This window comes from Chlorocebus sabaeus, chromosome 9, assembly GCF_047675955.1.
Source record: "Chlorocebus sabaeus isolate Y175 chromosome 9, mChlSab1.0.hap1, whole genome shotgun sequence".
Classification (NCBI taxonomy): Eukaryota; Metazoa; Chordata; class Mammalia; order Primates; family Cercopithecidae; genus Chlorocebus; species Chlorocebus sabaeus.
Window position 1 is genome coordinate 8,159,768 of NC_132912.1, and position 19,497 is coordinate 8,179,264.

The 19,497-nt window shown below is 47.0% G+C and overlaps 1 protein-coding gene across 4 annotated transcripts in view; it reads left to right on the plus strand.

The window, feature by feature from the left end:
• The window catches only part of GATA3 (GATA binding protein 3), a 29,860-nt gene extending 11,010 nt beyond the window's left edge, over positions 1-18,850 (plus strand). For 3 of the 4 annotated variants that reach the window (XM_037983328.2, XM_073018707.1, XM_008002225.3), the window contains exons 3-6: positions 2,095-2,631; positions 7,815-7,960; positions 13,400-13,525; positions 17,689-18,850. In XM_037983328.2, the coding sequence (XP_037839256.1) occupies positions 2,095-2,631; positions 7,815-7,960; positions 13,400-13,525; positions 17,689-17,973 (1,094 nt within the window). In that variant the 3' untranslated portion in view covers positions 17,974-18,850. The remainder of the gene's footprint in view (positions 1-2,094; positions 2,632-7,814; positions 7,961-13,399; positions 13,526-17,688) is intronic. The other variant, XM_008002226.3, reaches the window with a different exon arrangement.
• Positions 18,851-19,497: the final 647 nt, after the last annotated feature.

Here is a 19,497-nt window from a genome sequence, read left to right on the forward strand (position 1 = left end):
GGTCTCGGGATGTCCCCAGGCGTGGGGTGCCCTGGCTCTGTCTCCGCGGGTCCGGGCTCTCTGGGCCCGGTAGCCGGCGCCGGCCAAGCCCGGCTGGAACCCAGCTCTTCCAAAAAACCTGGCGTTCCCTGTTACCCGCTAGCTCTTTCTAGGGGGGCGGCCTCTGCCAGCGTCCCTCAATTCGCACATTTTCAGAAAGGCCCCAGAGACTTATTTATTCACACCCTTCTTCTTGACCTTTTCCCAAAGCTAGTGCCTTTGGTTTTTAGACAGGTCTCCTACCTCTTGGCTTCAGGAATGGAATTCTGATGCTGAAGGGATTTGGAGGGGAGGACCCTGGTCTTAAGTTTGAGGGATCTGACGTTTCCCAGATTCCCGGCTGCACAGAATTTTCCTGCGTCTTTGCTTTCAAGTTGCCTCCTTGCCTGCAACTCTTGTCTTATACTCTGTTTCTGGGTACTGCCCTCCACTAACCTCCCACCTAAGATGTAGCATACACCCCCGTTTAAATAGAGGCAATTCCAGAACCACCTCTTTCCCCCTTTCACCTGGAGAAGTTTAGGAGAGTTCTGAAATGTAAAAAAAGAAGACCGGGCCTGTGTAGTTTGAGGAAAAAAAGATCGAATACTTTCCAGCTCTAAGTTTGTTCCTAAAGAAGAAACAGGGGCAAAACATTGGTCAGAAAAAGTGTGAGGCTTTCTGAGTCCAGCCAGACCGAATTCTGCCCTGATCCCCCTACTTAGAGCCTGCCTTGGCACCGATGACATAGCCCCTCCGGCAGCAGGCGTCCTCTACCCTGCTGTCGCCAGGTTTTAAACAATCGTTTCTGCGGATGGGGCGCTCTCTGCCCACGTTCTGTGCAGATCAACAGTTAAGTGGAAATGCGGTAGAGGCAGACTTAATATTATTTACTATACTACTTCCTGCATAATATGAATCTTGACCCTTGGTGTTCAGAGAACTCTCTTTCCCTCTCCACTCCCCTCCCCTTCCTCTCTCTTAAGTTTAGTTTCAGTATTGTTCTTAATGGTTGAATCGAATGTCAAATGCTGAGGCAGGTACCGGATTTAAAGATCAAGAAGTGTGTGGATTTGCACTTGCTTTTTAAATGAACCCCTCAGAGTGTATGAGTTACAGCTACTTTAAGCGTGTGTGTTTTAAATGAAGGCTAAACAGACTCTGTGTCTGAGTCATCTTTGATTTAAAATATATACATCAACTGGAATTTTGTGTCTTTGGGGCTCAGGTGAAAATTCACCTATGGCACTGGTGGGATCGTAGCTTTATTGAGGGTGCATGGGCCTTATGTTATCTCCTTCTCCTTTAGGATTTGGGAGGGTGAGAAAAGTAGAGAAAACGGCCATCCCAGGGTCCAGCCTTGTGAACTTTCTCCAACAGCCCAAGCAATGAAAATGTCCCTGCAAATCCCATTTCAGGCCTTTTGCAGGCAACCTGGCTGATTCTGAGCAAGCACTGGGTTAGGTTTCCGGGAACTAACCCTGAAAGTCTCCTGACTTCTGTCCCAAGGCCTCTCCTTCCTGCACTCAGTGCTGGGAGCTGGGCCTGACTCCAGGGTCGTTTTCTGGTGTGGAGCAGTTGTGTGGCCGGGCTCCATCCTTCAGGCCTCCTCACTCACAGCCGGCTCTCTTATCAGGCTGAATGGGATTAAGTCCGAGTCAGGGAACTCAGGGCCATTGAAGGAAACCCATAAATCAAGTCAGGTTCTAGAGAGAGACTTTGGGGAATGTGATTTAGGCGGTGTATCTGGAGAGGCCAAATAAGCAAAGGGGCCCTTCACTCTGCAGCAGCCTCTCGGGTGTCAGCCACAGGCCCTTCATTCTGCTGGATTTGATGGAACATCTCTGTGGGAGACAGGGGTGAAGGATTCTGTCCCCAGCCTGACCCCCAGGTGTGCCAGGCAGGTACTCCTGCCACCACTGGGATGAGAGAATGGGCCTGAGCCCTTGTCTGTGCTTGGACTTTTGCTGAAAGGGAGGCCGGTGTGAGGGAGAGAGTCCCCAGGTGTCCCTGAGGGCCTTGCAGGGTCACACTCACCCTCCTTCTCTCTCCTGCCCTTTCCCCGCTGCCCCACAGGGAGCCAGGTGTGCCGCCCGCCTCTGCTTCATGGATCCCTGCCCTGGCTGGACGGCGGCAAAGCCCTGAGCAGCCACCACGCCGCCTCCCCCTGGAACCTCAGCCCCTTCTCCAAGACGTCCATCCACCACGGCTCCCCGGGGCCCCTCTCCGTCTATCCCCCGGCCTCGTCCTCCTCCCTGTCGGGGGGCCACGCCAGCCCGCACCTCTTCACCTTCCCGCCCACCCCACCTAAGGACGTCTCCCCGGACCCGTCGCTGTCCACCCCGGGCTCGGCCGGCTCGGCCCGGCAGGACGAGAAAGAGTGCCTCAAGTACCAGGTGCCGCTGCCCGACAGCATGAAGCTGGAGTCCTCCCACTCCCGTGGCAGCATGACCGCCCTGGGGGGGGCCTCCTCGTCGGCCCACCACCCCATCACCACCTACCCGCCCTACGTGCCCGAGTACAGCTCCGGACTCTTCCCCCCCAGCAGTCTGCTGGGTGGCTCCCCCACCGGCTTCGGATGCAAGTCCAGGCCCAAGGCCCGGTCCAGCACAGGTAGGAGCCAGCTCTCCCCTGGGGCCTTTTCTTCTCCTCCCTCCTCCCCTTTTCCTCAATCCAGGACCGCACCTAGAGGGACCCCTCAGGGGAGCCGGTGTGTCCCAAAGCCTGCTGAGATGACATTTCTTCCCATTCTTCCTGCCGGGAAGGCACTGCATGTCCTCCCATCCTAGCTCACGCCTGGCTTCGGAAGCAGAGGGGAAGTGGGATCTGATTTAAAACCCCCCAATGAGCTGGGAAAGGAAAAAGACAAACAAAAACAAAGTCATACCCTCTTCTGCCTGTGGCAGGACTTCTGGATTCGGTTGGTAACTTTTAGTCAGTTTCCAAGACCAAATGGAAGGCCGAGGGAATAAATCTTGAGTGTTTCATGCTAAAACGAAACCTCCTCAAGCCTAAACAAACACAGGTCCCTCTATGACCCCTTTGGCCTCTGTCATTCTGACTGTTCCTCTCGCTCAGCTCAAAGGGGACCATGCAGTGAGGACAGTCCTTTATCAGACATGTAGATACAAAGTGTGTGCAAGAGCCTGGCCAAAGCTGCACACATATTCTCTGCGTGGAAAAGGGGGCTCTCAGCTGAACCGAGAGAAATCGGTGGCTTTGCACTAGGGAAGCCGAGTTGAATGAAAATCAAATATTGCCTGGCCCAGTTAGTTACCTGAAGCGTCTCCTAGAGCTCTCAGGGCAGGCAGGGGCAGGAAGCCGTATTAGGACATATTGCTTGGCTGAGCTGCAGCCAGAGGAGGTAGAAAGGAACGGAAAAGTGCTCCAGGTGTGCATCTCAGTTTCCTGTGCTCTGTTCCTTTCCAAAATGCAAGCGCTGCCTAGCAGCACGCTGCATTTTTATTCAATTGGTGTCATTACTTGCATGAAAAAAACCCCCACACAAAATACTTTGGCTTTAAAAATAAATCAGTCCATCACCAATTCCATTTCTAACCAAAGTAATTGAGTCCAAAGAGGGCTAGGGATTCTCTGAGATCGATTTAACTGTATTTTTAGACAGGGTTTGGTGAAGATTTTGATGTCTCCTTAGGTGTGTCCATTTCAGAGTGGGCATCTCTTCCCTGATCCACTCCGGGTATCTTGCCTCTGCTCTCTCTCTGTATAGATCCTACATAGAAAGCAATCGTGAAAATCACTTGTCTTTTAGGGATGAGATGAGCAGCCTTGAAACCGAGCTCCCAAAGCTTGGGTTTGAAAAACTTCAGAGGGAGTACTCTGGGAGCCCAGTGGCCATGAGATCGGTTTTCAGGGTTTTTTTCCAGGGTGACATTCACTCTGACTGCCTGAGCAGGACTGTCTCTATTTAGTTGATATGTTTTAGCTAATCCAATTATTTTCAGACTGCTGCACGCGACAGTTGCATTGTTTATCCCGAGCCAGGAACTTTAATAAAGTCCGGATGCGGTTAGGCTGACAGAAGAACTCAGACCTGCATGTTCAGTACATGAAAGTAGGCAGGAGGGAGAGGGAGGCAGGCTAGCTGGTGGAGTCAAAAAGAAAGCAAGAGGCCAGGAGAGCTGGAGGCACAAAGTGGCCGCAGTGCCTGGCAGGGGCTGGGCTTGGGGGTGGAGGGAAGGATTAAGGAGAAGTGGGGTGCAGCTTGACTCAGAAACACAGGCTGGGGCGCTAAATCTAAAGAGAGCAGACCTGTGCATTTTGAGGTCATGATGGGATTTCTTTTCTTTTTCTTCTTCTTCTTTTTTTTTTTTTTTTTTTTTAAGTTCTCTTTCTGGTAAGGCTATGAGGTTGGGGAGAGCTCGTGGTATCTGAGGCCGGGGTAGTGGTTTGTGCGGGGGGGAGGGGACAGAGTGACTTTTCCAAGATACTCTGGTTTCTTTACCCTCATTTCCGTGTTTGATTTCTCCCCCCCTTGTGCACACTTTCTGCCTTAAGTCTAGTCTTTTCTTTCCTCTCTTTTCTTTCTGTGAGACTCTGAACATGGAGGGGAGAAAGAGAGGGCCGTGGTTTCCCTAAGCCAGAGCTAGGAATACCGATACACCGATATTGGTTTTTTGGCAAGGGGGAGAGGAGGCCATTGCAATTTGGCCTTTTTACTTCCTCCTTCTTAATTCCTTTCTCACAGTCATGAAAACCAAGAACAGCACACCTGGCGGGGGCGGCGAGAGAGCTGGGACTTTTGGGAGTGTGGAGGGGAAGTTTTGAGAAGCCCCTCCTTGTGCAGGGGGTGGAGGTGGTGGGAATTCTTGAGGAGGGGATTCTCTTGGTTTTAGTGGTTGCTTTCTCTCTCTCTCTTTATTTTCTTCCCCCTTTAACCTCTTCTTTGCAAATGCATTTGCTGAAGGAGGACACAGAGAAGAGAGAGTTTTTGGGGTTGTCGCTGGAAACGGTTGAAGTTGTGGTTAGGGCACCTATTGCTGTCTTAACGCCTAGACTTTCGGGGCTGGGACGAAGCTTTTGCAAACAAAAGACAGAGTCTTTGTATCCAGGACCGCTTCTTAGCTCCCCTGCCACCTTTCCAGTTGGGCATCTCCCTCCACTGTCCTCTGATCAAGCTCCTGCCCTGCTCCCTACCCCCTCCCACAGCCTGGTTTCAGGGTTTCAGGCCAAGGCGGAGTAAGAGGCGTTTGCCAGCAGCTGTTGAATGTCAAGAGGCCTCGCAGCTCTGTGGTTCTTGTCACCTAAGAGAGAGGTGTCTGCCTGAGCAGCTCACAACAGGCAGGGGTGAGGAGTGGGGAGGAAAGAAGGCAGGAGAGAGTCAGGGCCTCCATTAGGAAAATTGGCTGTTTGCTGAAGTCACAGACCAGAGGCAGCAAGGAAAAAAGAAGAAGAAAAGCCCATAGAGGCAATGGCAAACTTGCCGAGTGAATCAAGACAGAAAATTGCCCTAGTGTGCAGATCCTTGTTGAAGAGGTAACCGTTGCTAGCTTTCAAGGTGTTTCTGAAAAGGAAGCTATCGCCCTCCCCAGCGTGCTGCAAATGAAAGGAAATCAGACTGATCACGTCAGACTGGGAGGTCCCCCAGCGCCAGGGTGCCCAGGAGCCGGGTGGCAACCACGCTCCCCGCCTCCAACCACAGCGGCCTCTCCTCACACTGCCCTCTGCCCAGTGCCCAAGTAGGGGAGGAGCCCGAAGGGGTCCCCTGTCTGCGCAGGGTGGGTAGTGGGCCTGCAGTCCTAGCTGGGACAGGGCCAGTGCTGCCCTAGAAGGAGCTAACCCAGAGGCCACCGGGGACACAAAAAGGCAGGCCTGTGGCCTCCTGGCTTGGGCTGTAGCCGGCTGCTCGCCCACTCACCCTTCACTCTTTCCTTCCAGCCTCCCCCACATCCAGTCTGCCACATCCCTCAGGCTTTTGACCCCAACTGAAAGGTGTCTGGGTGTGATTCAGGCCTGAGTCTTTTTCAAGAACTGAGAAGAGCCGTTGGGTACTTAGGAAGGCGCCTTTGGCACACACTGCGGCATGTTTGTGTTTAATCTCAGGGGTTCTGGGGCACAGCGAAGGCACTCTGGGGACCCTAGGTTAAGAACCTTTTGGAATGTAGAGCCAAAAAAAAAAAACCTCTCTTACTTCCTCAATTTTTTTTTTTTTTTTTAAAAAGCAAAGTAGACAAAAACTAGTGGGCACCATCCCTGACTCTCATGGAAAAGGGTGCAAGACCTTCTTCCATTTGCAAAAGTCTTTACCTTTCCTAAAGAACTTATCCCTGGAGAGGATCACAGGCCCCCAAGTGTGAACCCCCCCTAGATCCCTCCTACTTGGTCTGGGGCTTTCCAAAGGCCCAATAGGTCCCGTATCTGCCAAGGCAGATTTTTCCTCCTTTTAGGGGAATCAAAATTCTAAGGACCCTACTGGGTTCTCTTTTTCCACCCCAGTGGTCCAGGCAGGTTGGAGGTCATTAATTACTCTCTTAAAACAAAAGAGTCTTCAGGGCTCATTTTTCTTCCTCACCCACCCTCCAGGGTCCTCCTCTGGGCCTCCCCTCTCTGGGGTAACAACTGGAGTTGAGCCTCCTTTCCTGCAGGGAAGGGGAGTCCTGGCTTTCTCCGGGCACCAAGAGACTGGGCACTAGAGACCCAGGTGTCCCTGGGCCCCCCAGAAGCAAGGAGATTCTCCTAGAAAGCATCTTTCTCTTCCTCCTGCAGAAGTTGAAATCAGTGAGCAAACTCCCTCATGTCTTGAAATGGTAATTTAAGGGATTCTTCCAAGGAGTTTTCTGGGTGGGTCTGGGTCATTTTCCAGCCCGGGCTGAGGGAGTGAATATGCCGCTCAAACTCCCTACCGGCCTGGCCGGTTTTTCGTTTATTTTGTTTGTTTGTGTTTTTGGAAAAAGAGAAACTGCAGGCAGGCCTTGGTTAATGAGCAGCCACCCCCCTTCGTTAACTTGCCTCTTCTCCTGATCTTCCTCTGATCGGCTTCACTCTGTCTTCCCAACCTTCCCTTTTCCTTCTTCCCTCCCTCCCCCTCTTCCGGGTTCCCCGCCTAAAGTTTGCATCTCCCCCCTGCACACCCTGGCTGGGGTCATACTTTAACTTCAGTCTCTGTAACAGTGGCTGGAAAGCTATGGAAGCCCCTGCTGGGTCCTAATCGCTTCCTCTCCAGCCGGGGACGTTTACAGTTTGATTGGAAGTAAAATCTAAAACCCTAGCTACTGAAATCAATCAGCCGATTGATCAATCTATACATCTATTTATTATCTGTTCACCTATCTAGCCATTGATTAATCCTTCCTTTCCCCCATCCTAATCTTCATTATTTAATCAATCTCTATAGACAGACCCATGATGATAATGGGTCACCTTTGTCTTCCTTTTTTTCCTTTGAGGGAAATGAATGGAATGTTTGGCTTTTGCCACCATCCAGGGCTCAGGATTTTCTCAGGGAAGTATTTGAGCTGGAATCTGCGTTCCTTCTCGGTCCTGCCCGATCTTCTCCATCAAGTCGGGCAAGCCAAGAACAGGGTTCTGTTGCAACGACGCATCTGCCCCTTCTGCGGGCGCCTCTATGTGTGTGGGGGGAGCGGTCACGCGGGGACAGCATTCCCCAGCTCAACTTTGGAGCGTCTTGGAAAGAGGTAGGGGGGACACGCTCCCCAAAAGAGGAAGGAGAAGGAAAAAAGTTCTCCATTTTACTTTTCTTCCCCCAGTTCCAAATGCTGTCAGCCTTCCCGCGTGTTTTCCTTCCGTAAGTGGCTTATCTGTGCTTTTGTTTCCAGAAGGCAGGGAGTGTGTGAACTGCGGAGCAACCTCGACCCCACTGTGGCGGCGAGATGGCACGGGGCATTACCTGTGCAATGCCTGTGGGCTCTACCACAAAATGAACGGACAGAACCGGCCCCTCATTAAGCCCAAGCGAAGGCTGGTAAGTTCTTGGGAAGGGATGGATTCCACGCTGACCATTCCCGGTTTCTCATTTCCTCTCCTCCGGAAGGACAGCTTTCTGCAGGAAATTGATTGACAGGATAACCTCCAATCATGTCAGCTGGATTGGGATAGGTTTTTTTTTTTGTTTTTTGTTTTTTGTTTTTCAAATTTGATACACAGAACAACTCTTTTTCCCCATCCGTGTTTCTTAAGTCACTTGTGAAAATTTTAAGGAGACTGAATTCTTGGTTATCAAATCTGCAGTGTATTCCTGAATAGAATAATGGTATGAACAGGACCAGCGCAGCTGGTTTAAATGTATTGATGAGCACTGTTTGACAGATAGAGACATTTAGTATGAGGATGGAATGTTCCAGAAACCATCCAGAATGGGTTCCTGAAGTTGTGGTGTGTGGCTTCCCAGGAAGGATCACAGACTCGGTGCAGTGGACGGACTTGTTACGCTAATGCTTCAAAATGGTTGGAGCTGATTAAATGAATTTCACAGGCTTCACCAGCAACCAGTGAGCCTAATGCCACCTTCCTTTCTTGGTCTCAGCATTTGAGAACTTTCCACAGGCAATTCCTGTGGGCAACGTCGTGTGAGTCCTCTCATACCTGGCATTTGCTCTCATTTTCTCTTTGAACTACTACCAGAGGATAGTTTTTTCCCTCCTCTCTCATTATTCTTTAAAAAACTTTTGAAGCATGAGGGATCCTTGAGAAAACCTGGCTCTGTCAAGCATTTATAAGGAAGACTCACAAGGGACATTCATTTGCAAGCTCCTCTTTGGAAGTTTGAACAGTGAATGTATGCGACAGACAAATAACAACTCTAGCCACAGCTAAGAGAGATCAAAATGTAAATGTGGTGCTGACATTCACCAAGTAGATATGGGAGGAGGGGATTTCCCCATGCAGATTAATGGATACATGAGCATCCATCAATTTCTAAGGGAGGAAAAAGAACACCTTCGTATTCCTTTTAAAGAATTATTTGCCCTCCTCATCAGATTGTAGTGCAACTCAACACGTTTCACATCCTCTTTTGAAGAAGGAAAAACTTTCTTTTTTTTTTGAGATAGAGTCTCACTCTGTCACCCAGGCTGGAGTGCAGTGGCACAATCTCGGCTCACTGTGACCTCCACCTCCCAGGTTCAAGCAATTCTCTTGTCTCAGCTTCCCGAGTAGCTGGAACTACAAGCACCTGCCCCCACACCTGGCAAAATTTTGTATTTTCAGTACAGACAGAGTTTCGCCTTTTTGGCCAGGCTGCTCTCAAACTCCTGACCGCAGGTAATCTACCCACCTCGGCCTCCCAGAGTGCTGGGATTATAGGCATGAGCCACCGCTCCCGGCCGAAGAAGGAAAACTTTCTAGGGATGGAAATGTCCACATGACTTTAATCTTTGACAATCCTGGATATCTAGGCTTTATTCTTTCTGATCTTTGCCCCCTTCTCCAACTTTCTCAACCTTCCCCCAGCTCTCCTCCTGCACTTCGGTTTTTTTTTTTTTTTCCTTTCTCTCATGTGCAAAGCTGACTTCCTAGGAAAAAGCTGCCGGATATCTGAGCGCTGGAGATAACTCATAAACAACAACTCAGCTTCCCCAACCTAAACACCAAGATGTTTGAACGTATCAGAACAAGAAGTGTTTGAAAAAAAAAAAAAAAAGGCTAGAGGTGTTAGTGCAGAATGAATATGATCACACCACAAAAGAATGTTTTGAATCACTCAAAAACCTGGCCCTAGTAAAAAAAAAAAAAAAAAGAGAGAGAGAGAGAGAGGAAAAAAAAAACCAACAAAAACCTTCTTGTTAAAATGTGTCTTGGTACCATTATAGGTTTTTTGTTGTTGTTGTTGTTGTTGTTGTTTTTTAAATAAAAGTAAAGAAGGCAAAAGAGAGGGATTAAAAGTCTTAAGGTATGGGCTGATTGGTGAGCAAAAGTTTATTTGACATTTTCTTGGGTTTTCTTCTTGTGTCTGGTCAGATTGCAGAGGAGGATCGTACTTCCATTTTATACAATTTTGTCTCCACTCACCTTTCATAGGAAAGCTCTAGAACTCTGAGTAATAATTGCTTTGAATTTTAGAGTTCAATGACTGTCACATTTTCATCTGTCTTTTCTTTCTTAATCATCTGTCTTGGGCGGTTTGATGTTTTTAGTTCTATAGAATTCATAAGCTACAGGGAGATAGAGCACAGGACACATTCAGATTTCTCTTTCTTTCTCTTTCTTTCTTTCTTTCTTTCTTTCTTTCTTTCTTTCTTTCTTTCTTTCTTTCTTTCTCTCTCTCTCTCTCTCTCTCTCTTTCTTTCTTTCTTTCTTTCTTTCTTTCTTTCTTTCTTTCTTTCTTTCTCTCTCTCTCTCTCTCTCTCTCTCTCTCTCTCTCTCTCTGTCTCTCTCTCTCTTTCTTTCTTTGTCTTTTTTCAGCCCTGAGATGTATTTGACTTCTGAACACCTGGAACCCTTTGTTTTCTTCTTTCCTGTATTCCCTGACCCTTTATTCCAGTTCCAGATTGCTATTTTTGTTGAAAACATTTGCAGATTCACTGAAGACCACTCAGCCCATACATAGCTAGCTCTTCTGTGAGATGCATATTTAACCCTGAATAAACTAATGCAGGAAACAGGAGAGATAACTGAAAGGAAGATTCATAGATTCTTTTCCCCCTGGCATTGCCAGGATTTTCATACATCTCACCACTAGCGAGAGGCTGAGCTGCTTGCCTTAATATATTCTACCTCCTGCTAGTGACCCAAACAGTATGGCTTGAGAGAACCTAAGTTCCCATAAAGTTTGTAGTACTGGAAGCATCTTCCTTTGCTTTTATTTAGGTTGCTGTCAATAGACTGCAAAAGATTACACGCTGCACCTTGTCATCTGGAGCTCTGATTTTACCAGTTGGCATTATACGCTTCTATTGTGTACATTCAGAATTGCTGGGCTAGGAATCCCAGGTGCCTGAGTGATATTAATCTGCTATAACTGAGTAGCTCTTCTAAAGAAAAAAAAAAAAACACTATAGGAAGATAATAATCACATATAATTTAATTGTCAAAATCATTAAGCACTGGTTTTATGTTGTACTTTCTCCTGAAGAGTACACAAATGAAACAGTTGTTTCAGCCTTAAATTATCACGTTTCATAAAGGCAGTCTGGCAGAGGCATATGGGGTTAGAATCGACACTCATGGACAATGTGAATTACATTCAAGATGGACAGCAAAAGACTCTCATCTTCTCCATTGTGATAGATCAGGGCAGTTTTTAGTTTCCAGTTCCTTAGAATACAGAAAAGAAAGAATTTGTTTAGAAAGGTCATAGTATACTCTGTTATTTACATCCCACAGGAGCATATCTGTGGAACAATTTAGCAACTTTGAAAGAAAAAGGGTCACTCAGGTTAATTCAAAATTGCCACTGGGTTCTCCATATTTGGTGGCTTTGGGTGTTGGCTTCAACTTTTTGCTTGATAAAATATTGATATAAATTGTACCAGGATCCCAGGCCAGGTGCAGTGGCTCACACCTGTAATCCCAGCACTTTGGGAGGCCGAGGCGGGCGGATCATGAGGGCAGGAGATCGAGACCATCCTGGCTAATATGGTGAAACCCCGTGTCTACTAAAAATACAAAAAATTAGCCAGGCGTGGTGGCGGCGCCTGTAGTCCCAGCTACTTGGGAGGCTGAGGCAGAAGAATAGCATGAACCCGGGAGGTGGAGCTTGCAGTGAGCCAAGATCACGCCACTGCACTCCAGCCTGGGCGACAGAGCGAGACTCTGTCTCAAAACAAAGCAAAACAAAATGAAAAACAAAAAACAAAACTGTACCAGGATCCCTATAGTTCTTGTTCTGTGTTCTTACAACCATACCAGAATTTTCTTCATCACAGACAGAGACTAAACTCTTTCTTCTCTTACCTTTCCTTTGATAATATTTTTGATCCAGGAACGGGGATAATTTTGCAGTTAAATTTTTTTTTTTTTTAATGATAGAAGGTGAGGAAGAGAGACAGGTTAATATTAGAAGTGACCCAACTCCATTTTCTTCCAACGGTGTTTTTCATTTTTTTTTAAAGCATGAACAGAGAATAGTCACTTGATCAATTTAAATATGTCAAAAAGTGAAAGAAAAATCTCTCTTTTAAAGGAAATTAGGGCAGTAACACAACCAAGGAATTAAAATTCAAGTTGAGGCTGACCTTTGACCTGCAACTATGCTACTCTGTGAACAGCAAATAGGAAATGCCTGATTTCACGAAGGTGAACTGGTATCAGAGGAGGCAAGGGATCCAGAGTTCCTGACGAGTGGCAACATTCCTTGGTCTTTTGAGTTTGTTTGACTGGTGAATCAAATTTAGGTGACAGCCACCTAAAGAGAGTGAGGGTGGCTGTCTCATGAATGGGAAGTGACCAAGCTTGAAAGCACAGGCTGTGGTGGCTCACGCCTGTAATCCCAGCACTTTGGGAGGCTGAGGCAGGCGGATCGCTTGAGGTCAGGAGTTCAAGACCAGCCTGGCCAACATAGTAAAACCCTGTCTCTACTAAAAATAGAAAAATTAGCCGGGCGAGGTGGCAGGTGCCTATAAATCGCAGCTTCTAGGGAGGCTGAGGCAGGAGAATTGCTTCAACCCGTGAGGCAGAGGTTGCAGTGAGCTGAGATCACACCACTGCCCTCCAGCCTGGGTGACAGAGTGAGACTCTGTCTCGAAAAGAGAAAACAAGGAAGTGCAGGCTGTATACATTTAGGGGGTCTTGTCGACTTAGGATGTCCTACTCGGCGCTTCCTCAGGTGTGTCACCCATGTGTGCATGCCACTCACTTGCACAGACATTCTTTGCAGAATTTGCTGTTGTGTTAGCAGGCTGTTCTCTCGATAACTCAGCATTTCTTTGTTTGGGATCCAGAGTGTTTCTGGTGCTTGACTTTGTGCTTCCTTTGCTGTGAGTGCCTCCTGATGACCGGAGCCTATTTGAGGATGGATATTCTTGGGAGTTGAGTTTGAAAACGACTGCTTGTGGCCCTGGACTTGGTGAAAAAGGCAACTGAAAGCCCAGTTCCAAAATTGGCCGGCTAATTCAAAATTAACCACCCATAAAAATTAACCCTCTGGTGTACTTTGTGGGAGGAGGGTAAGAGGCTAAAACTGCCAGGGAGGAGGCCCTGGCTTCCTGCTCCTACCGGAGAGTGGTGGCTGAAACTCTGGCCACGTTACTGCAATCCTGACATGCTCCAGTGTAGTGGTGACATTTTTCTTCTCGAGGCAGCTTTTGGGGATCTGTATCACTTTCATGTGGGCCACTTGCTAGTTTTGATTTCAATGACAATTTCTTCCTTCCTTTTGTTTTTTTTTTTAAGCCTGTCTTCATAGTGATGACAACACATTTACCATTTGTTTTGATTTCACCCTCTCCTCTCTCCCCACTCTCAGTCTGCAGCCAGGAGAGCAGGGACGTCCTGTGCGAACTGTCAGACCACCACGACCACACTCTGGAGGAGGAATGCCAATGGCGACCCTGTCTGCAACGCCTGTGGGCTCTACTACAAGCTGCACAATGTAAGTGGACTGGGACCAGCAAGAACAGGGCTCCCTTCCTGATGGTGACGGGCAAACAGCGTCACCACCGCCCTCTCCATGTGCATCGCCCACCGTGGGGGCAGATCACAGGCTCCAAATAATCGATGTAATAGGACCTAGCTTGGAAAACTACTTTGTCTAGCATAGCCTTGCTGAGGCCGAGGGGGCCTACAGCCTGGCAGCCACACAACCCCCTTGGTATGCATTGGACACTCCACGTACCATGCAGCAATGCAGCAGTCCGATGTGCTGGATGGGCCTGTCTGGTTTATAACGAAAAAAAAAAAATCTTCCTTTTGGAAAACAAAAAAAGCTACCGGTCCTATGTGGTTGTTTCCTGACATTTTAAACTTTTTGCAGAAAGAGAGAGTGAAAGAGAAAGGTAAATAGAATTGTAATGAGTGGCAGGGACTCTGGAAACCAAGAGGATCCATTCGGTTACTGAGAGGTAAAAATCTTGGCTAAATCTGTGCTGTGAATTTGAAATGGACTCTCTGTATAAAAGACACGGAAAAAATGTCCGAGAGATTTCGTCTGATGTCTTTGTCCGAACCAACTTTTACGTGCAGAGAGCTAGCTCCTGAGGAAGGTGGCTCACCTGGGAGAAGTTACCATACCAGGGAAAAAAAACTGTCATTTTCTCCTTTTATGTCGTGTTAGCAGAATGGTAATTGCCAGTCACCTGAGTTTAGCTGTGTCATTTCTAATCTTTCCATTTGGGGTCCTCTCATATCGTAATATATCTTAATCTTAAAAAAATTTTTTTCAGGTTTTTTTTTTTCCTTTTTCCTGAAACCATTCTGGCTCATGATCCTAGTGAGGCTTCAAGTTTACATTAATTCCAAAGACAAAAATGGTCATTTTGGTCTCTCTCTGTCTTGTTCTCTCTCTCCTTCCTTTTTAGCGCTTTCTGATTCTCCTAAATTCTCTTGGCCAACCTGACTTTGGCAAAGTCCGGGGCTGAACGGGGAGGAGACAGGGACGTTTGCTTGCGGCGGTTCTGGCAATGAACTCATCTTACTCAGGAATACCTGGGAATTGGGGAGGAAGCTTTTCTGGTTGGATATTTTGAGTCATAGAGAACTTCTTAGGGTGACCCCAGCACCCTGCTTCTTTTTCACTTCTTGGGAACAAGTTGTTGTGATTCTGAGGAGCTCTATACACTCATTTCCCTGCCTGTGCCATTTCTCTCACTGTGGTCCCAGTCCAGTGAATGAAACCAGAGTCTTACTACGATCCCTTATTCTCCCTTAGGTCCTGGGACTGTGGTCCATATACATTTATCAGCAATTAAAACCAAGTTCTGTTTTCACTTTGGGGAATTTACTTGCTGACTGCAGTAGAGATAGAGATTCATGATTCAAATCTGGAAGACTTGGGCTTATAAGCTATTAGGCTATTAGCATTAGGGTTTATTAGCTATCCAGTCGTCAGCACTGCCTATGAAGTTATTTCTGGGCTGTAATTTATGGATTTCAAAGAACTTTCCTGTTACTTGATTACATTTGAGCCTGAGATAGTCCCATGATGTAGACAGGGCAGAAATTATTTTTATTTCGGTTTTACTTGAAGGAATTATGACTCAGAAAAGCAAGTCGCTTGCACAAGGTAACGTGGCTGAGAAAGTAGGAGAGTCGGGGCCCATTTCAGAGTCAAGAGGCTTTCCTGGGAGGTTGGCAGTGTCAGAACTAAGAGGAGAACCAGGGGAAAGGGGTTGCTGTCTTTTTTTAGAGTACAACAAAATTGTGACGAATTGTGTGTTTATGTATATTTCATCCCTATATCCGTGAAAGTATAGGAATTACAGGAGATTAGTTATATGCTTTTTTGAATAGTTAGCTGGGATGAGATACGATCTCACTTGTGTCTGATCATATACATATATATATATGTAATATATTTCTGAAGAATATGAATTTCTCAAATCAAAGAAAAGCTGACACGTCCTCTCCATGCCTCACTTCTACCTCCTCAGTCTTAATGAGCTTGGTCTTCATGACTGGGCTTGGGTGAGTGGGAGACAGAAACTTCCTCATCCTCAAGAGTGGTTTTTTCTGTCTTCTCTGGTTTACCAGGAATTCGTCAAAGGAGGCGATTGATGTGTATTGAACAGTAAGAGATAATAATCTATTAACGTTGTCATCGCGTTGCGTTTTGCTCTGCCCTTCCAGACATCTCTACATGGACGCCATAAGCTCTTTCTTCTTATCTAGGTGTTGAGATAACTGCCTACCTCGGTATCAGCATCTCTCAGTGGTGTTGTGACTGGTTATCTGGGGTTGTGTGGCTACTGGTGTAACTAGATATTATATTTAGATACCTGGCTATGTATAGCTAGATGTCAGCATCCAGAGCTGTGTATCTGGACATTATCTTGGTGAAGATTTGATGTGGGAGTAGATTCCTGTCATCTCTGTAGGCTGCATCTTTATCTTGATGAAAACTTTGAAGAAGGAACCTGGAGATGTTCCTCTGGCAGTGACCTTTCTGGGCTCTCCTGCCGTCGGTCACATTGCCTTCCCGGGTATGGGGGAAATAAGGTCTCAGCTCCAGAGTGGGGCTTTGTCTCCTTCTCCAGGTGACCTCTCCCAGCTCAGCTTCGGGAAGCTGGGTGTTGGCTGCTCTCAGCACGTTGGCCATTTGAATTCTCCCTTACTCAGGTGTGATTTTCTGGCGTTGGGAATAGATAGGTAAAACGCAGAGCCAAGGGTTCTCCACCCTTGAGAACTGTGGTGGAAGGCGATGCTTTCAGCCCGGGAAGTCAGGAACGGCCAGGACACCGACATTCACTCCTTGAGTCTGTTTGCCACCTTCCCCTGGGAACGTGGCCAGATGTGGAGTTTGCTCTTCCGGGCAGATGTCTGCTGTCGGGGTTAATCTGCCTCTGCCTCCCTGTGGGGAGTAGCTTCTGTTTACTTTGTAAAGTTTCCTTTCTTGATTCTGGGCTCCCGAAGCAAGTGTATTTTTAAAAGGCAAATGAGGTTTATCAAGAATAGAGAAATGGTCGCTGTCTCCGAGACTGAAGTCTCTTGATCTTCCAAGTAGGGTCTGGTCTCTGTCTCTTTACTCTAGCACATTCTTGATCTTTCCTTTTTAAGATGAGTGCCCTTTTGTGCTTTGCACCCCATAGGTGGTTATGAAATACTTGTTGATTTGTTGGTTGGCTGTTTGTCTGGTTAGAAGTGGAGAGTCAGAGCTAGGTGGAAATAGCATTTGCAGCCACTGCAGCTGCTGCTGGAGTGATAGAGGCAAGAGATCAGCTTTTGGCCAGGTGCGGTGGCTCACGCCTGTAATCCCAGCATTTGGGAGGCCGAGCTGGGTGGATCACAATGTCAGGAGTTCGAGACCAGCCTGCCCAATATGGTGAAACCCCATCTCTACTAAATATACAAAAATTAGCCAGGCGTGATGTCGGGTGCCTCCAGTCCCAGCTACTCAGGAGGCTGAGGCAGGAGAATGGTGTGAACCCAGGAGACAGAGGTTGCAGTGAGCCGAGATCGCACCACTGCACTCCAGCCTAGACAACAGAGTGAGACTTCGTCTCAAAAAAAAAAAAAAAAAAAAAAAAAAAGAAGAGATCACCTTTAAGAAAGACATGGTTTCATAAAATACAACCCTGCTACATATAAATTCTGGGGGAAGATTTTATGACCTCTAAAAGGCCAGGTAGAAAAGAGGCAACCACAAGTTATTCAGTAGAGCGGTACAGTCCTCATTTCTTCAAGGCAGACGGCCTTAACCACCTAGAGGCTGATGACCTGGGGAGTGCTGTTCAAGTTCTGAAGCAGATTTGTCAGAGTAGACACAATGGTATTTCCCTCTTGAAGATTCTTCACCACCTCGATTCTTATGAAATAGTCTAAGGAAGTTCTAAAGAAATAAGACAAGTGAACTCCATTTTCGTTACCAGAGAAATACAATCGTATTAGATAGGTCTCTCATCTGGTAACTGTATGTATTTGAGTTCTTCAGTCCCTGGGAAAGAGACAGGAGCAAGTGGGATAGAGGAAGGGGCCGGCTGAAATGGAAACGGATCCCTGATCCGGGGCGGCCGGTGGAACCCTTGTTGGTGTGGGAGAGCCTGTGCGTTTCAGAGGCTGCCAAAAAGTAAAAAAAAAAAAAAAAAATTGATCTTTGTTTAGATTAACAGACCCCTGACCATGAAGAAGGAAGGCATCCAGACCAGAAACCGAAAAATGTCTAGCAAATCCAAAAAGTGCAAAAAAGTGCATGACTCACTGGAGGACTTCCCCAAGAACAGCTCGTTTAACCCGGCCGCCCTCTCCAGACACATGTCCTCCCTGAGCCACATCTCGCCCTTCAGCCACTCCAGCCACATGCTGACCACGCCCACGCCGATGCACCCGCCATCCAGCCTGTCCTTTGGACCGCATCACCCCTCCAGCATGGTCACTGCCATGGGTTAGAGCCCTGCTCGAGGCTCGCAGGGCCCCCAGCGAGCATCCCTGCAGCCCCCTTCGACGTGCATTTTTGCAGGAGCAGCATCATGAAGCCTAAACGCGATGGATATATGTTTTTGAAGGCAGAAAGCAAAATTATGTTTGCCACTTTGCAAAGGAGCTCACTGTGGTGTCTGTGTTCCAACCACTGAATCTGGACCCCATCTGTGAATAAGCCATTCTGACTCATATCCCCTATTTAACAGGGTCTCTAGTGCTGTGAAAAAAAAAATGCTGAACATTGCATATAACTTATATTGTAAGAAATACTGTACAATGACTTTATTGCATCTGGGTAGCTGTAAGGCATGAAGGATGCCAAGAAGTTTAAGGAATATGGGAGAAATAGAGTGTGGAAATTAAGAAGAAACTAGGTCTGCTATTCAAAAGGACAAACTGCCAGTTTTGTTTCCTTTCACTGGCCACAGTTGTTTGATGCATTAAAAGAAAAAAAAAAAAAAAAGAAAAAAGAAAAAAGTAAAAAAAAAGAAAAAAGTTGTAGGCGAATCATTCGTTCAAAGCTGTTGGCCTCTGCAAAGGAAATACCAGTTCCGGGCAATCCGTGTTACCGTTCACCAGTTGCCATTGAGGGTTTCAGAGAACCTTTTACTAGGCCTACATGCTTTGTGAACAAGTCCCTGTAATTGTTGTTTGTATGTATAATTCAAAGCACCAAAATAAGAAAAGATGTAGATTTATTTCATCATATTATACAGACCGAATTGTTGTATAAATTTATTTACTGCTAGTCTTAAGAACTGCTTTCTTTCCTTTGTTTGTTTCAATATTTTCCTTCTCTCTCAATTTTTGGTTGAATAAACTAGATTACATTCAGTTGGCCTAAGGTGGTTGTGCTCGGAGGGTTTCTCATTTCTTTTCCATTTTGTTTTTGGATGATATTTATTAAATAGCTTCTAAGAGTCCGGCGGCAACTGTCTTGTCCCTATTCCTGCAGCCTGTGCTGAGGGTAGCAGTGTATGAGCTAGCAACGTGCATGTCAGCGACCCCGGCCCGACAGGCCATGTCCTGCAAGCGGCCCGGCTGCCTCTTCGCCCTGTCGTGTTCTGTGTTAGTGATCGCTGCCTTTAATACAGTCTGTTGGAATACTATTATAAGCATAATAATAAAGTTAAAATATTTTAAAACTACAAAATGACATGGTATCCACGTGGTGGCCAAGCTCTTCTAGAATAATCTGGTAGCTCTAGCTCATTTCAGAGAAAGGAGTTAAAAGAGACAACAACCAGACATGTTGAGTTATTCACTAGGAGCCGATGCTAACCCCAGAGGGTCAACGTCTATGTTGGGGGAAACTGGGAGTATTTGGAGTTCTACATGCGGCCTGGAGGAATTTATCCTGGGGCTGGGGTGACATCTGGGGTCCCCTAGTGAGCGGCAGTGTGTCTTCCTGCTCTCCTCCTGCCTATCGAAGGAGGACTGGGAAGATTTTATGCTGCGATTCCCAGGCGCAAACTGCAGCTGACGGGTTCC